We start from the raw sequence: 15,327 nt of genomic DNA, 5'->3' as shown, positions 1-15,327 counted from the left end.
GGGGGGGGGGGGGGGGGGGGGGGGGGGGGGGGGGGGGGCGCTTAGATTTTTATTGAAATCACCAAACTGCAATCTCCCATTTCCTAGTTTCTGTCCAAATGTATAAAGTGGATCAGAGCAAATCCAATCGTGTCTCCAGGTTACTGGACTTGAACAGCTCCCATTTCTCTCCAGGTAGAGTCCAAACTCTTTCATAAGGTCTACTAAGACCATGATAGAGTCCATGTCTGTCTGGGGACCCATCTTCCACCTCCACACCCCCCCATCCCCGGATGGAAGCACTAACTGTACTTCAGGATTAAGGAATGAGCTGTGATTTCAGGGTGACTCAGTTGGTTAAGCATCCCACTCTTGATTTTGGCTCAGGTCATGATCTCACAGTCATGAGACTGAACCCCAAGTTGGGTTCCTCGCTGACAGTACAGAGCCTATTTGGGATTTTCTCCCTCCCCACACTCCTTCAATGCTCTTTCTCTCCCTCTCTCTCTCAAAATAAATTAAAAAGAAAAAAAGGAATGAGTTGTGATTTCAGAAATACACCATTGTTTCTCATCCATCTCCTGTGTAACACAATCTACTCACCTACTCCTGGCTCTTCTAGATTCAGGTCAAGCAACATTTACTCCAAACACTTCTGACATCCACTCCCGATGCTGCTGGTCACTCTTATCCCTGCTGGTTGAAATGGTTCTCATCTGGATTACTGTGCATACCTGTAATTGTATAAACTCTCCTCCTTCTAATTACCCCCCTTGCCACTAGACTGCAAGCACATCGGGGACAAAGACTCCCATTTCTGGGGACAGACTCCACCTCTGAATACTCAGAATGTAGCTTGGCTTACAGAAACTATTTGCTGAATGAATAAATAAAAGTGTTGAACCAAGACACAGATCTAAAACTTCTCACCTTAAATCTAGTGTTTTTCTCAATATATCATAGCAAGTTTGGGTGACATATTGTGGTAGAGGACTAAATACTTCAGATGGCAGATTTCCTAATCTAGCACAGTGAAAACAAATTGAAGAAATGATCATAAAATGGGTAGACAAACATGGACATTAAGAGACCATACTATATAAGCCTACAATGACAAAGAGTTGGCTACAGTAATCCAAAACATCTAAAAATTTTAGTCCTAAAGTTAGCAAGGAGATCCAGTGTCCTTTGTACTAGATTACAAACAAACTTGAGAATATTCTGAAGATATATATTGTACGCAACCACATTCAAATATATCCATCAGTAAGTATTCTTAATTATTTGGAAGCTAATCCAATTTTTTTAGATTGTATTTTCTTATCCTCTTTCTCTCCCTTGCTATCTATGAAAGAGCATAGAAAACAAGAGGGGTAGAATGCAAATCTGTCTGTGGTTGTCTATTTCTTTTTATATCCATCAGAAAAAATGCTCCCTTGGGAAAGAAGTTGAAAATTGGTAACCAACAATGGACTTTCACAAATATTTCTATAAAGTATCTTTGTTTTTTTATTCTTTTCAATTGGAGGATGCAGGTGAGCAAGGGTGGTAGGGGGGAAGAGAGAGATAGAAGGGGAATTCTATGAGGTGCAGAGAGAGAGAGAGAGAAGCGGGGCTCACTCGAAGTGGGGCTCGTGTTCACCTCATGCAGGGCTCATGCTCACCGAAATCAGGGCTTGTGCTTCCCCCAGAGTGGGGCTGGAGCTTACCAGATGCCGGCCTCGTGCTCACCTGAAGTGGAATTCGAGCTCATCTGATGTGGGGCTGGAACTCATCTGATGCTGGACTTGAATTCATGAACTGTGAGATCATGACCTGAGCCAAGGTCAGATGCTTAACCAACTGAGCCACCCAGGTGCCCTGTGTCCAATTCTATTGAAAAGAATTATCAATTTTAAGTATAAATAATACAGCCTATACAGATTTTGTAAAGAAATCTAACCAAGAGTATCTTCTTTCCTATTACAAACAAAGGTAAAAACCAATAAGCCAAGAAAACTGTAGCAATGTATTTATTGGAAATGAACTAGACATTACATTAATCTGATGAAGATGTAACAATACATAAAACATAACTGGTGCAACATTTAAAAAATCACAAACGAAAAAGAAAATTCATTTTCAGAAGAAATATTGTATCCAAAACACCTTAATCTCTGAACACCATAATGCAACTCATAACGCTCACTTTGAATATCCAGAATAGAATTTACTTTGAACTGAAAGGAAAAGTTTCTTTTCCCAACTTAAAGATTCTTTGGCTACCACCTGTATATAACACACATAAGGTAATTAGTAAGTAGATGATATTTGTCATATCCCTCATAGGAAAAAACCTCTCCTACAAACAGAGAAATCTGGGGGAATCCAAGAAACAAATCAGCTGATAATCCCAACTTAATAGGGCACCTAGAATCAACATTTCCTAAAACTAGCAATTACATTAACTTCCCTAATAAGACTTTATTTTCCTGGATTAGAGGGCATGCTGATTTGTAATAAGAATCATTACATTTATACTGAGTAACAGTGTAAAGGCGGGGGGGGGGGGTTAGAGGTTTATCGTCCGCTCTTCAAGGTTTTCCCAAACCTTGAGAGCTTTGCTCTTTCTTCTACTCTATAATATACTGTAGCTTGTGTTAAAAAAAAAAAAAAAACTCCTTCTGAAGAAAATTATCCTAGATAATCCATCTGCGAGAAGTACTGCAAAAAGCAGTGATGATACATATTGTTTGGAGAGGCAAAAATGCTGCGTCAACTTCCAGAGGCGCTACCTAGACTCATCTCAAATGGAGAACTGCATGTGTGCTCTGAAAATTACTCTCCTTCCATACACCCGACGTGCATGAATGTCCTCTAATAAGCTGCGGCCTGAGGAAGCTGGGACTTCAAATGCAGAATTGTAGCTCTTAGATGGGCCCGTGGCCACTTTCCACTTCTCTCCAGCGGATTTCAACAGTTAATTCTCAAACATCCCCCAATTCGCACAAACTTTCACATACAAGGGAAAGATGATCGAGAGCTTATTAGATTCTGTCCATTGGCAACAACAATTAAAAAAAAAGTCAATACAGCATATTATCTTTAGAAAACCAATCATAATTGCATTTCCCTATCTTCCGTTGCAGGTAGAGAGAACTAAATTAGGAGTTCCCATTTGTGGGAAAATGACAAATCTTTTTCACCAATTATGGCACCAAGTAAAAAGGGACTATGAGCAGTAATTTAAATTAAAAAAGTAGAAAGTTGATCTAGACAATTTAGGTCCTAAATTAAGTTTTGGAGGCCTGATATTTTTAGTGTGAGTAACAATGCTGGTCTGATTTGCTAGAGAATTAGCAACACTCTCTTTCACCTTGAGCTGGGTGGGTAGGCTCCACTACGTCTTACTTTCTCAACACACGTCCGAAGTAATGCCTCGCCTGGCTCAAAACGCATGTAGACATGACATGCTAGTTGGCACAGAGCTAGCAGGGGAGGAAGGCCCCCACCTTCCTGAAAAACTCATAGGAGCATGATTGGCAATCAGATATACACAATGTCAGTAGATTTTAAGACAGATACACATAAAGTTATACAGATGTTTCTACCTCTCCACCAGAGTGAAACATGCTGCTCTTTGGAGAAAAAAATACATTCATTTTTTTCAAGTATATTTCAATACACAAAGATGCTCTAGCTTTGTTTCACTACAAAGACAAAATGATTTCACATATGTCCAAGGGGAATTTCATTTTAACTTCCCTTTGGTGTGGATTTCATGAAGTTTGGATTTAAAAAATTTCACTAAATATACATCTACTCTTCTGATCTGAAAGCATGAACTCTTTGTGTCCATTTTATATGTATGTACATAGTCAACAATAACAGAAAAAGACAGTCTACATATGTACAATGACGTAGGATCGGCGTTCTCTAGTAAGAGCCGGGTCCCCCAGCTAGGACGCGGGCGCGGCAGCAACGGACTCCAGCCTGTCCACTCCGGTGCCCAGCGCTGGGCCGGCAGCACACGCTCCCCACTTCCTCGCCGGTCTAAGAGCCCGCCCTGCTGAGAGGGCCTCCCTCACTTATGGCTTGCTTCCAGTCTTGGCTCTGTGGTTAGGGTTGCAGTTGAGGTCCCTCAGCAGAGAGTCACAATTGGCGAGCGCATCAGTGGGCAGCAGCTTCCGGATCTGCTCCACTGTCTTTTGATAAGCCATTTTCTCTTGTTCCAGAGTCCGGATTAAAGACTTCATTTTGGTCTCTCTGGTCAGAAGGTTTTCCAGATTGGACTCCAAGGTCTGGATTTTAGCATGGGCTAACTGTTTGGGGCAAAGGAAAAACAATGCAGATTCTTCCAAATCAAAAATCTGAAGACACTGGTTCCTCATCAGAACAGCATCCCGAACTTACAGGTATTAACCAATCATATCATATTCCTTAATGAATAAAATAGTATGTGAAGCAAATACTTTGAAACCCTTCATGAAATGGAGATTTTTCAGTTGCTCTAAGATTTAACTGTAGTACTGATAAAATATATCTCATTTCACTGAATCCACCAAAAATGCAATATTAAATCAGCATTCCAAAGTGGTGAGGGCCTCCCTGTGCTCCCCTGGCATGAGTGGGATCCGGATGAAGGAGGAACAGGAGATTCCTGATGCCTGGAGGTGCTAAAAGAGGCGTTCTACCCTCTGACTAGAAACAGAGGGTTTTCTAAACACAAACTTGGGATCCTATCCATTTCGATGGGTGTCAGGGGTTCCCACATAACTTGAGAACCAAGACATGATGATGATATTTAATTGTCAGTGAAAAAGTCTGTGGGGCACCTGGGTGACTCAGTCAGTTGAGCGTCCAAACTTCAGCTCAGGTCATGATCTCAGAGTCTGTGAGTTCAATCCCCATATCGGGCTCTGTGCTGATAGCTCAGAGCCTGGAGCCTGCTTCAGATTCTGTGACTCCCTCTCTCTCTGCTCATCCCCTACTCATGCTCTCTCTTAAAAATAAGCATCAAAAAAAAAACTGTTTTAAGTCTGTAACCATTAATAAAATCATTATAGGGATGTCTGGGTGGCTCAGCCATTTAAGCATCTGACTCTTGATTTTGGCTCAGATCATGATCTCACTGTATGGGATGGAGCCCTGCATCGGCAGAGCTTACTTGAGATTCTCTCTCTCTCTGCCCCTTCCCCACTCGCACTCACACACTGTTTCTCAAAATAGATAAACTTTTTTTTTAGTCATTATAAAATAGGCCCAGACTCACTTTCCCTAATAAGGAAGTGCTCAATTAGTCACCATTGAAGCATCAAGTAATATTTTCTTTTTGAAGGTAGATAATGTTGGCTCTTAGTTTGAATAGGCATACAATTTTCTGCAGGCTGAGGCTAACGAAAGATGAAGTGAATGAAGTCAGTGTTCCTGTTTTGAAGCAATTACTCTAGAAACTCGTTTCTTTTTTTTTTTTTAATTAATGTTAATTTTGAGAGAGACACACATACAGAGCAAGCAGGTGAGAGGCAGAGAGAGAGGGAGACACAGAATCTGAAGGCTCCAGACTCTGATCTATCAGCACAGAGCCCAATACAGGGCTCGGACTCATGAACTCCAAGATATGACCTGAGCTGAAGTTAGATGCTTACCTGCCTGCACCACCCAGGCGCCCCAAGAGATCCCTCAATTCTAAGCCTTTTTCTTCTAGTCATTCTTGTCAGGAGACTCAACATACGGCAACAGAGTTTTAGTGTTCTCTAGTTCGGGGACAGGTGTCATGTTGGGAAGTGGGGGCTAAACAGAAACCAAGGAGCCATGAAATGCTTAAGCTCCAACTAAGAACACATTTCCCCGACCCCCCAGAAGGTTCTCCTTCTAGCCTCCCCTCCACTGATCACTCTCAAACCCTGCTCCTCAGAGCTTGGGTATACAGCACATATCATACAAGGTGCAGGTGCAGAATACTAGGTTATACTAACTTGCTGGCTGCATTTGTAAATATACATTTATAAATACACATATAGTATTTTATATTCCCAGATAACTGTAAAAACTCCTCGATGGTAGGGACTGTGTGTTACATGTTTTCATTCAATCCTCTCAAAAATGTTTCCTTTTCTTTCCATTTCAGTGAGTTTTACTCTAGGCAATTCCCACTGCAAATCATTTCTGCAAATGATTTCTAGTTGGTCTCCATACCTTCTCTCCCCATCCAAATCTGTCCTCATCAAGGTTTCCAGACTGATCTTTCAAAAGTACAGTTAAAAAACCCTGAGAGATTTCCCTCAACAGGATTAAAACCATGCTCCTCACTTGACGCTGAAAGTTATCTACAGTTCTGCCTCTAACCCATTCATCCCGTCTCTCCTGAACTTAAACCTTAAACAGAACCTAAAATTACTCTGCTGTTATGCCCCATCTTCCTTATTCATACCAACCCCCCCCCATCATTTCTCCCACCAATCCCTCACGTCCAGCTCAAGCCTCAAGTCCTCCAAAGCTCTCCCAATTTTCCATATGCGACCCCCCTCCCCTGAACTTAGCCAAATACGTGCAACACCCTATAGGTATTTAACCAGATTCTGCCTAGAATTGTCATTTAATATTTTGTGAATGGACAGTTTCTCTCCCAAGGGATAGTGAAGATGATATGTGCATTTGTAGCCCCCAGGAACCTGGACAGTCTGACACAGACCCTCTGTCAACGGTGGTTCACTCTATGTCACATCTCTGTCACTCCTGGTATATAGTTCTGTGCACGGAGGAGGCAGTCAAGCACTTTTTTGATCAAATCTTTATCTCCTTACCTGCAACTTTTCTAGGAGGTCCATGTTTTGTCTTTTCAGTTGGTTATTGGCCCTCTCCAGCTTTTCCAGGGGCTCACTATCCTCACAGGCATACGAGGACTCCTGAAGCTCATCCTGCAGCACGTGGTATTCCACCTCATAGGCGTGAAGCTGTTTAGAAATATCCATCTCAAAAACCTGCCATGAAAACACAATGGGTCCGTCTGTTGAGTGTGGATACCAAAATACAGTGTATCTAGTGCCCTTCACATAGATTTCCAAGTGCTTACTCGTGAAGAATAATATGGTGTATCCAAAGGAAGAATAACAGACATGACTGTCTACATAAGAACATATGGATTTCTACACAATTGAAACATTCTCATAATGAGGCCAAGATGATAGAATACATTAATGTTCAAGGGTATTTTGCAACCAAAATATATCTACTCTGATAACTCTCCCAAAATGTAGTATACCAGATTATCTCTCACGTAGGTAAGAATCAGCAAAAATTATCTATGTAAAATTGCACAGAGTTTTTCTCTAATAAAGAAACCAAAAACACTTCTAGTGATTTGTCAATGGGGCAGACAGTTCTTGCACTAAATATCTTCATCCATTCGCAAATCCTGTGGGCCTCTCTGGAGTCTCCTATTCTACCACACAGAGAACTTTCATACCTGCACTCCCTGAGCGCAGCACAGAGCTGCCTCTGCTCTCCTGTGTCGCCACCAAGCAGAAAATAGTTTGCTTAGGAGTCAGTTGGCAGGTGATACCTCCTTAATCTAAACTTGTAAGGGAAGGGGAGGCAGTGGCTGTCAATTAAGCAGTGGTGTCTACACTAACACTGTGGGGAGAAAAGAAACCACAACAAAGCTGACTTACTTATCCTACCACTATCAGAGATACTCAAATCTTAGAGTTTAAATGGGCTGTCTAGACAACCTGGTCATCCCTCTCAATGAAGCATCACTTTTTCCCTACCTAGTGGGAAACCACGGACACAAGGGGCAGTTGAATAACCATTAAAAACAATAGCATGGATCTATATTTATTGGCATGGAAAAAGAAAGGTTGTAACTTGCCCAATGTCACACAGCTAACAGGCAGCAGGGCACGAGAACAAGATGTCAAGCTCCCTTTCTCTTGCTCTAAACCCTTTTATTGGCTATCCCAAGTGCCTCTAGGAAATTGGTAAACTTTATTCAAAAAGCATTCCTGCTTTATGTACAAATCTGAAGCTTGGTCATTCCATCTGAGTAACATGAATCCATAACTACCACTTAACCTAGTTCCTGTGAAGAGCCAGGAACTAGCTAGATACATGGTGTGCTGATTACTCTCCATTTGCTTCCCAGATCCATTCTCTGCCCTCATCCATTCTGCTGGACCCAGGAGACAGACCCTCAACTGCATCCCCCTTTCACACCTTCTTTCCTGCCGCCTGCTGGTTAGGTATGGCCCTTACCCAGCCAGCCAGAAATACAGAAAGAGAAGAAGAGGTTGTATTTCTCTCTTGCTCCTTCCTTGCCTGGCTCATGAAAAGCACAGAGAGCTCCAGAAACTCCTCCTGGATAGTTCCAGCACCCTGGGCCTGGAAACACTATTATTTCCTTCCACCGCACCCTCAACACCAGAGTATCAACAGCTGCCCTCTGTCATTAGCTACTGAGTACCCGGACAGCCATGCTTGGTTCTCTTGACCCTGCCCAAACCTCTATAAGTTGGTGGCTTTGTTTGTGTCATTAAAGACAGACCATTTCTTGCAAGGGACCCCAATCAATACGTGAAGTCTCATTTAAGCTTTGCAAAACCTCTCAGATCAGTATTGACCTATTTGACAGGTAAGAATACTAGGGTTCAGAAGATGAGGGAGATGTGTACAAGCCCACCAACTAATAAAAGAGCTAGAAGCCGATGTACATCCAGTATTGATTCCAAAGCCTAGGCTCTTGCCACATGTATTCCTTATATATTTTATATATATTTTTCCTTTTTTCATTAAGAAAGGGGGTGAGGGGCCAAGGAAGACGGACAGAAAGAATCCCAAGCAGGCCCCATTCTCAGTGCGGAGCCCTACATGGAGCTCAATCTGACGACTGCAAGATCATGACCTGGGCGAAAATCAGGAGTACAATGCTCAACCGATTGAGCCACCCAGGCCCCGCTCCATGAGTACATATATTTTTAAAAACAGAGTTAATATCACAAAAGTAAGTGACTCTCATTTTTATTTTATGTACTTATTTAGTTAGTCTTCCTAACTCTGTGAGCTCTGACTTCAGTCATACCATTGGTCTAAACTGATATTCACCAAACACTTCTAGACACTATGTATAGCACTGAACATTTTCCTGTGCACAGCCACACAGACAATTTCACAATGCAGAAGTTTCAGAATAATCTCACTTCCAAATACAATACATCTGATCAAATAAAAAAAATCTATCAAGCAAATCTAAATCTTTATACTAAAGCATCTAATATATATTTGGTAGAATGGTCTGCTGAATGGTCTCATATCTGCTTTTATCATTTTGATCATACCTGGGTAATAATTTTTTCCATTTCAGATGTATTCATATCAGGTAGCGTGGTTTTAAGAAACTCGACAATACTTTCGAAGCTCTCACATTCCATTATAAGTGCCTCCTGGCTGCTCAGCAGACTGAGTGCAACCTTAAATATAACTTCAGTTCCCTGAAGGAAAATAATATCTAAGAAAAAGAGAGAATTCTCATGATCAAAATTATGCATCCACTATTGTAACAAGTACACTCATGTTAATGGCTTTTTGTGTTTCTTTGGTTGTTGTTTTTAATTAATGCAGTGGAATCATGGATATTCTGCAAGAGAATATGGTCAAAATCACCTAAATTAAAAAAAAATAATGTGACTGAAACCAATAAACAGATATTTAAGTATTCTTACTTCTTTAGGAATGTCAGATAAGGCCAGAGTAAAAAGAAAAAGGTTAATTATATATCTGTTTGTCAATGTACTTATAATTTTTAGTTATTTATTTCTTTTTAAATGTTTTGTTTATTTTTGAGAGAGAGAGAATGTGAGCAGGGGCAGGTCAGAGAGAGTGGGAGACAAAGAATCTGAAGCAGACTCCAGTTTCCAAGCTGACAGCTCAGAGCCCAATGCAGGGCTTGAACCCATGAACTGTGATATCATGACCTGAGCTGAAGTAGGACGCTTAACCAACTGAGCCACCCATGGGCCTCTATGTATTTGTAATTTTTAGTGGCAAATTTAATGGAGACTAGGTAAACCTAAAGATGCTTATTCAACGGATAGTTCCATTTTTCTTCCCAAGAGTAATACAAAAACAAATCTGCAAAACCAATTAGTACTATTTAAACTCTTATGACCATAATAAAAAAGTAAATGAACCATTCATATACAATTAAACCTATATCAAAACTGGAAATTAAAAAAAAAAGCTTTATAAGAAAAAATCAAAAGTAATGTGTAACCGAAATCAGAAGTGAAAGAGAGAGAAAAAAAGAAAACCTACCCTAACTCTGAACTCTGCTTCCTAACAAATACAAACAGGCAATAGTTTTGAAAGTACCAAATATTTCCTATATGAAAGTTGCAAACTTTGCCACTCTGGAATCAATAATACGTAATAAGCAAGGGAGTCCTTAAAAAACAGAGAACCGTGACTTCTGCTCATGCATCTTTTCCTTTCCTGACTATCTCTATTCTTTACTAAATTCAAAGAAAAGGACTGAGCAGCTACTGCAGAGCGGATGGCATCAGTCACATTCTCATTGCAAAATATGGACCTGGGGAGGTCTGTTTCTTAAACTCTGATATCATGTTCCCAAGGGTAAGTCAAAGAGAGATACTTTCGAACATTGTTTTATCATTCTGATTTGGCAAATTATTCCCAGAAGAAAAAAAAATATATAGATCCTAAGAAGAAAATATATATAATGAATGAAAGGATTTTAAAAGACTCAAAAATAGGAACCCCAACCCCATCCAAAAACGTAACTGGAGAGAAGCAATCAAGTATTTCAATAAAGAAGAGAAATTTGGTGAACATTTGATTCTGCACATCTTGATTTTGCTCTTCTGCTGCACTCTGTCTAAGATCATATTATGCTAATGCACTGTTTAACTTTTTAAACCACGGCCCCCAATAAGAAAGACACTATATACACTGTAACCTGGTGTGTGTGTACACAGTGCACGTACATCTTCAAAACTGAAGCTCCTCCAAACATTTTCCTTACCATTTGATATACTCTGATATTTTCATTGTATTCCATTTTTAGCTCTTTTTTCTAATACTGGTAATAATCTACAACTGGGCCAAATACTCACAATCTGACAAAAAGCTCCAATTTAGCAAAGGCACAGTTACAAATATCACCATGGATACGAGATAAGCAGAATGTAAAAACTGTGGGAGCCCTTTCTGGGGTCACAGACATCCTAAACATCTTTAAGAACAAACCTCTACTAAAATGTTGTTTGTTTTTTTTAATTTTTTTGCTTTTGAAATAATAGACTTAGATAAACCTAACTGAAGACTTTTGAATAGATTAAAGGGCACCCAGAGGGTGCATAAACCATGCCATACTCTGGTGCCTAATAGTGTGAGGAAGCAGAAGGAACCCAGTAACGGGCCCCTGTTCTCACTGGTCCATGCTTAGTGCTGCTACCCTGAGTCACCCAATCTTAGAGACCGATGCCAGCACTGCACTGATGGAAGGAGAGTCACTTGAGCAATGAAACAGGACTTTCAGTTACCCTCTTAACAAAGTCAGATTCAAAAAATAGATCATTAGAAATCACACTGATAATAGTTACTTCCACAGACTCAACCAGAGAACATGTTTCTCTCTATTTGGAATTAGTGTTGAAGGTGACAATGAGGAAGTAAAAACAAAAATAAAAACTGAGCTAAGAAGGATGTGTATAAAAATCTAGAAAATTATACATAGTATAATTTAAGGGAAAAAAAGTGTCTTTTGTTTTTAAGTAGTTTATTGTCAACTTGGTTTCCATACAACACCCAGTGCTCTTCCCCACAAGTGCCCTCCTCCATCACCACCACCTCTTTCCCCCCCTCCCTCTTCAGCCCTCAGTTCGTTTTCAGTATTCAGTAGTCTCTCAAGTTTTGTGTCCCTCTCTCTCTCCAACTCTCTTTCCCTTTTCTGATTTAGGAGTAATGAAAATAAGAGCTCCATCATGGCATACTCAAATACAGGACCCGATTCTTTTTTCCCTTTTAATTTCAATTTCATTTAAGACCAATATGATTTCAAATCACTCTCAGAAAAGAGCCAGGCAAATTTATTAAATTCCATTAGCAATCTGCTATTCTGTATAACACATGATAAAACAATCAGGGCACCATGTGGGGAGGATATTCCTTGGAATAAATAACACTGGTCCATTTGATCATAAGCATCTCTTACCAAAAACTCTGGCTACAAATCCTAGTGGAAACTGAGAGGCAAACAGTGTGAGGAACCAGGGGGCAGCATAAAGACTGGGGCTGATTTCATTTTCTTCCAGATGATTGTAGAGATCTCTGTGATAGTCGTGAAGGAGCCTGGACAGCTGGTACATCTGAATCTAAAGTTAATTTGGAGAAGAAAAATAAAATATTAGGCATTTGTCTATACATAAAATACACTAACTTTAATTATATTACTCCAATATTTAATATACAAATTCAATAATAAATTCATGCAGATTCAATACATGAAAGTAGTATTATTTTATTTTTATTATGTTAAAGTTGATATTAAAGTCCAAGTTCACTTAAATGAGTTCACAAAGCAAGTCACTAAGAGTCTATCCGAGATGACTGAGCAGATTTTTCTACCAAACTGTTTTTTAGTATCACATGCATATGTGGAAATGGTTGTTTTTCCTCATGTAGGAAATTTAATCAGAATTGTCCTGGCTTAGAACTCTCATGGAAGGTCCATTTTAATTTCAGACCAATTCCAGAAAAGCCTCCATTCTAATCTACATTTAGTTCAGAAGCAAAGCTCATCTCTACTTGCCGGGCCCAGCCTCTGATAAGCTAGCGCTCTGGCTTCGAGCCCACCAGGCAGTCGGTGCCGCCAGGCCCCTGCCTGGCTTTGAACGTTAGGGAGGCAGAGGCTTGGGGTAGGATTTCCAATACCCAAAGCATGCCAGCAGCATATTTCTTATTAAAAGGGGGATTAAAGCAAAAAGAACAGTCTGACTGTATCTAGTATTAAAAGAAGAAATTATTTCATTCAGTTACTGCTTTATTGTTGGTATTAAAAAAAATTATAAAAGTGGAATTACAGCTCTAAACTCATTTGTCTGTGGTAGCTAAAAGTAAGGCAGTAGCAAATAATCAACAAATTTGTGATCTGTGCTTTCATTTACATTTTTATCCACACAGTAACAAACTGAGTAGTGGTTTCTTGATCAGTTATATCTGTTTGACATTTTAGTGTGAAATGTGTATATTTTATTAAGTGTAGAACAACTTCTTTCACTAGATGAAATCATCAAAATATTACCCTTAAGTAGTTAGCTTTGTAAAAATGCATTAAAATAACCAATTATATTGTAAATTCAACTGTAGTTTCCAGAGCACAAAACTAAAAATCAAAGTACTGAATATAGATACGGCAAATTATCTGTTTGATCTTTATCTATTAAACACATATCGGTGGAAACTAAGGTTCCACACAAACCAAATGGAGCCACGGGAAGTCATAGCTAGGAAACACGGCGCTTAGCTGCAGTCAAACATAGAGGTTTACAAGAATGCGATTATTGTTTCAGTCGTGTGGAAAAAATCATAGATTTCCGCAGGCCATTTACCATTTAGAAACTAGACATCCTGGGCTCCATCAATAGAAGAATTAGTATTTCGACAGCACAAAAATCAAAGCAGTCTAATTAGCAGGGTAAAGAGAAAGCATATTGTCAAAAGCATCCTGCTCTTGTTCCGTTAGGACTGTGACACAGAAGCAATACTTCAATGTTATTTTTTTAAGAACCTTTTTCTTTTCTGCATTCTAAACCAGGAGATTTGAACATTTCTTTCATCAAGGTATATTTACATTAAATTTCTTCTGATAAAGGCAAATAAAAACAAAATTCAATCTTCCTTCAAAGGAAACTCTAAGAAGAAAATGTCATCTGCTAAGAATAAATAATTCTTCAGTTTCTGCCATACAGATAACATGGCAAGTCTTCCAGTGGAGGATGTAGAGCCAGAGGAGGGAGATGTGGAGAGAGATGAGAAGGGGAGAGAAGATGGGGAGAGGGGAGAGCAAAGACTTCAGACAAAAGACACAGAAAACTGCAGCCACAGACCATTGGGAGACAGAGTTAAGAGAGACCTCAACTCCCTCCTTTTTGAGATAAGGGAATGCAGGCCAAGAACCTGCAGTGTCCACGCTCACCCCGAGCAGATAACCAGAAATCCTATCAAGTGAGTCACGACCACTGCTCTTTCCACTTCTGAAAGCCACATTCATTGGATATAAAACCACTTTCTGCTCCTGAAGGTGGAAAAGTGTTATACCTCACTTATAGAGCAAAAAGATCTATTCTAGAATAAAGTCCTTAAACATGCAGCATCTACAAATTCTGCTGAAGATTAAAACATCTTCACTGTCATCATTATGGACAGAAAATATTTGCTAGCAATTGCAAGCCATATAAATGTGTTAATCCAATTTACATGAATTCGTATGACATCAAATTGATGACTTTTTAAATTGAGAAACACTGCATTTCAAACTGAGAACTGCATTTATTTATTTATTTACTTATTTATTTATTAATTAAACAAAGAGAGCATAAGTGGGGAATAGCAGAGAGAGGGATAGAGAAGGAGAGAGAAGAGGGAGAGGGAGAGAGAGAGAGAGAGACTCCGCACTCAGCCTGACACTGAGCCTGTTCCCACGATCCTGGACTCATGACTTGAGTGGAAATCAGGGTCAGAAGTTCAACTGACTGAGCCACCCAGATACCCGCTGCATCTATCTTTCTATTTATGGACCTAAATCAAACACTACTCACGGGTATTTTCCATTCTTTAATTTTTTCAATATTAGCTACCAAAACCTATTTCTGCAAATCAGAGCTACTTAAGGGCACCAATGCTTCCTATCCAATATGAGATATGGATAAACTTTAGAAGTAAAAATAAAACCTTCTACTGTCATTATTTGACCTATGAACAGTCATCAACTAGGAATTAAGTGACTATATTTATGTATCCAGGGAAACACCCTTTATATGAACTTACACCTGAAAACCCAATGTTAAGAGGGAAGCCCTATCTCCCTAGCAAATATTTCATCTTAAAGGAGTAAAGAAAGGGCCCCTGGGAGGCTCAGTTGGTTAAGCATCTGACTTCAGCTCAGGTCATGATCTCACGGCTTGTGGGTTTGAGTTCTGTGTCAGGACTCAGAGCCTGGGGCCTGCTTCAGATTCTGTGTCTCCCTCTCTCTCTCTCTCTGCTCCTCCCCTGTTCATGCTCTGTCTACCTCTCTCTCTCTCACTCAAAAATGAATAAACATTAACAAGAGTTTTTTTTGAAGAAAAATGAACT

The 15,327-nt window shown here is 39.8% G+C and overlaps 1 protein-coding gene across 4 annotated transcripts in view; it reads right to left on the bottom strand.

Annotated features, from left to right (window-relative positions):
- Window positions 1–1,974: 1,974 nt before the first annotated feature.
- Window positions 1,975–15,327, bottom strand: part of TBC1D4 (TBC1 domain family member 4) — a 173,475-nt gene continuing 160,122 nt past the window's right edge. For all 4 annotated transcript variants that reach the window (XM_029936601.1, XM_029936602.1, XM_029936603.1 and 1 more), the window contains 4 exons: window positions 12,188–12,347; window positions 9,294–9,463; window positions 6,765–6,941; window positions 1,975–4,280 (listed from right to left, as the gene is read on the bottom strand). In XM_029936601.1, coding sequence (XP_029792461.1) covers window positions 4,047–4,280; window positions 6,765–6,941; window positions 9,294–9,463; window positions 12,188–12,347 — 741 coding nt within the window. In that variant the 3' untranslated portion in view covers window positions 1,975–4,046. The remainder of the gene's footprint in view (window positions 4,281–6,764; window positions 6,942–9,293; window positions 9,464–12,187; window positions 12,348–15,327) is intronic.

The sequence above is a fragment of the Suricata suricatta genome, chromosome 4 (genome assembly GCF_006229205.1).
Source record: "Suricata suricatta isolate VVHF042 chromosome 4, meerkat_22Aug2017_6uvM2_HiC, whole genome shotgun sequence".
Classification (NCBI taxonomy): Eukaryota; Metazoa; Chordata; class Mammalia; order Carnivora; family Herpestidae; genus Suricata; species Suricata suricatta.
Note: the sequence above shows the minus strand (reverse complement) of the source record. Positions and strands in the feature narration are given on the sequence as shown.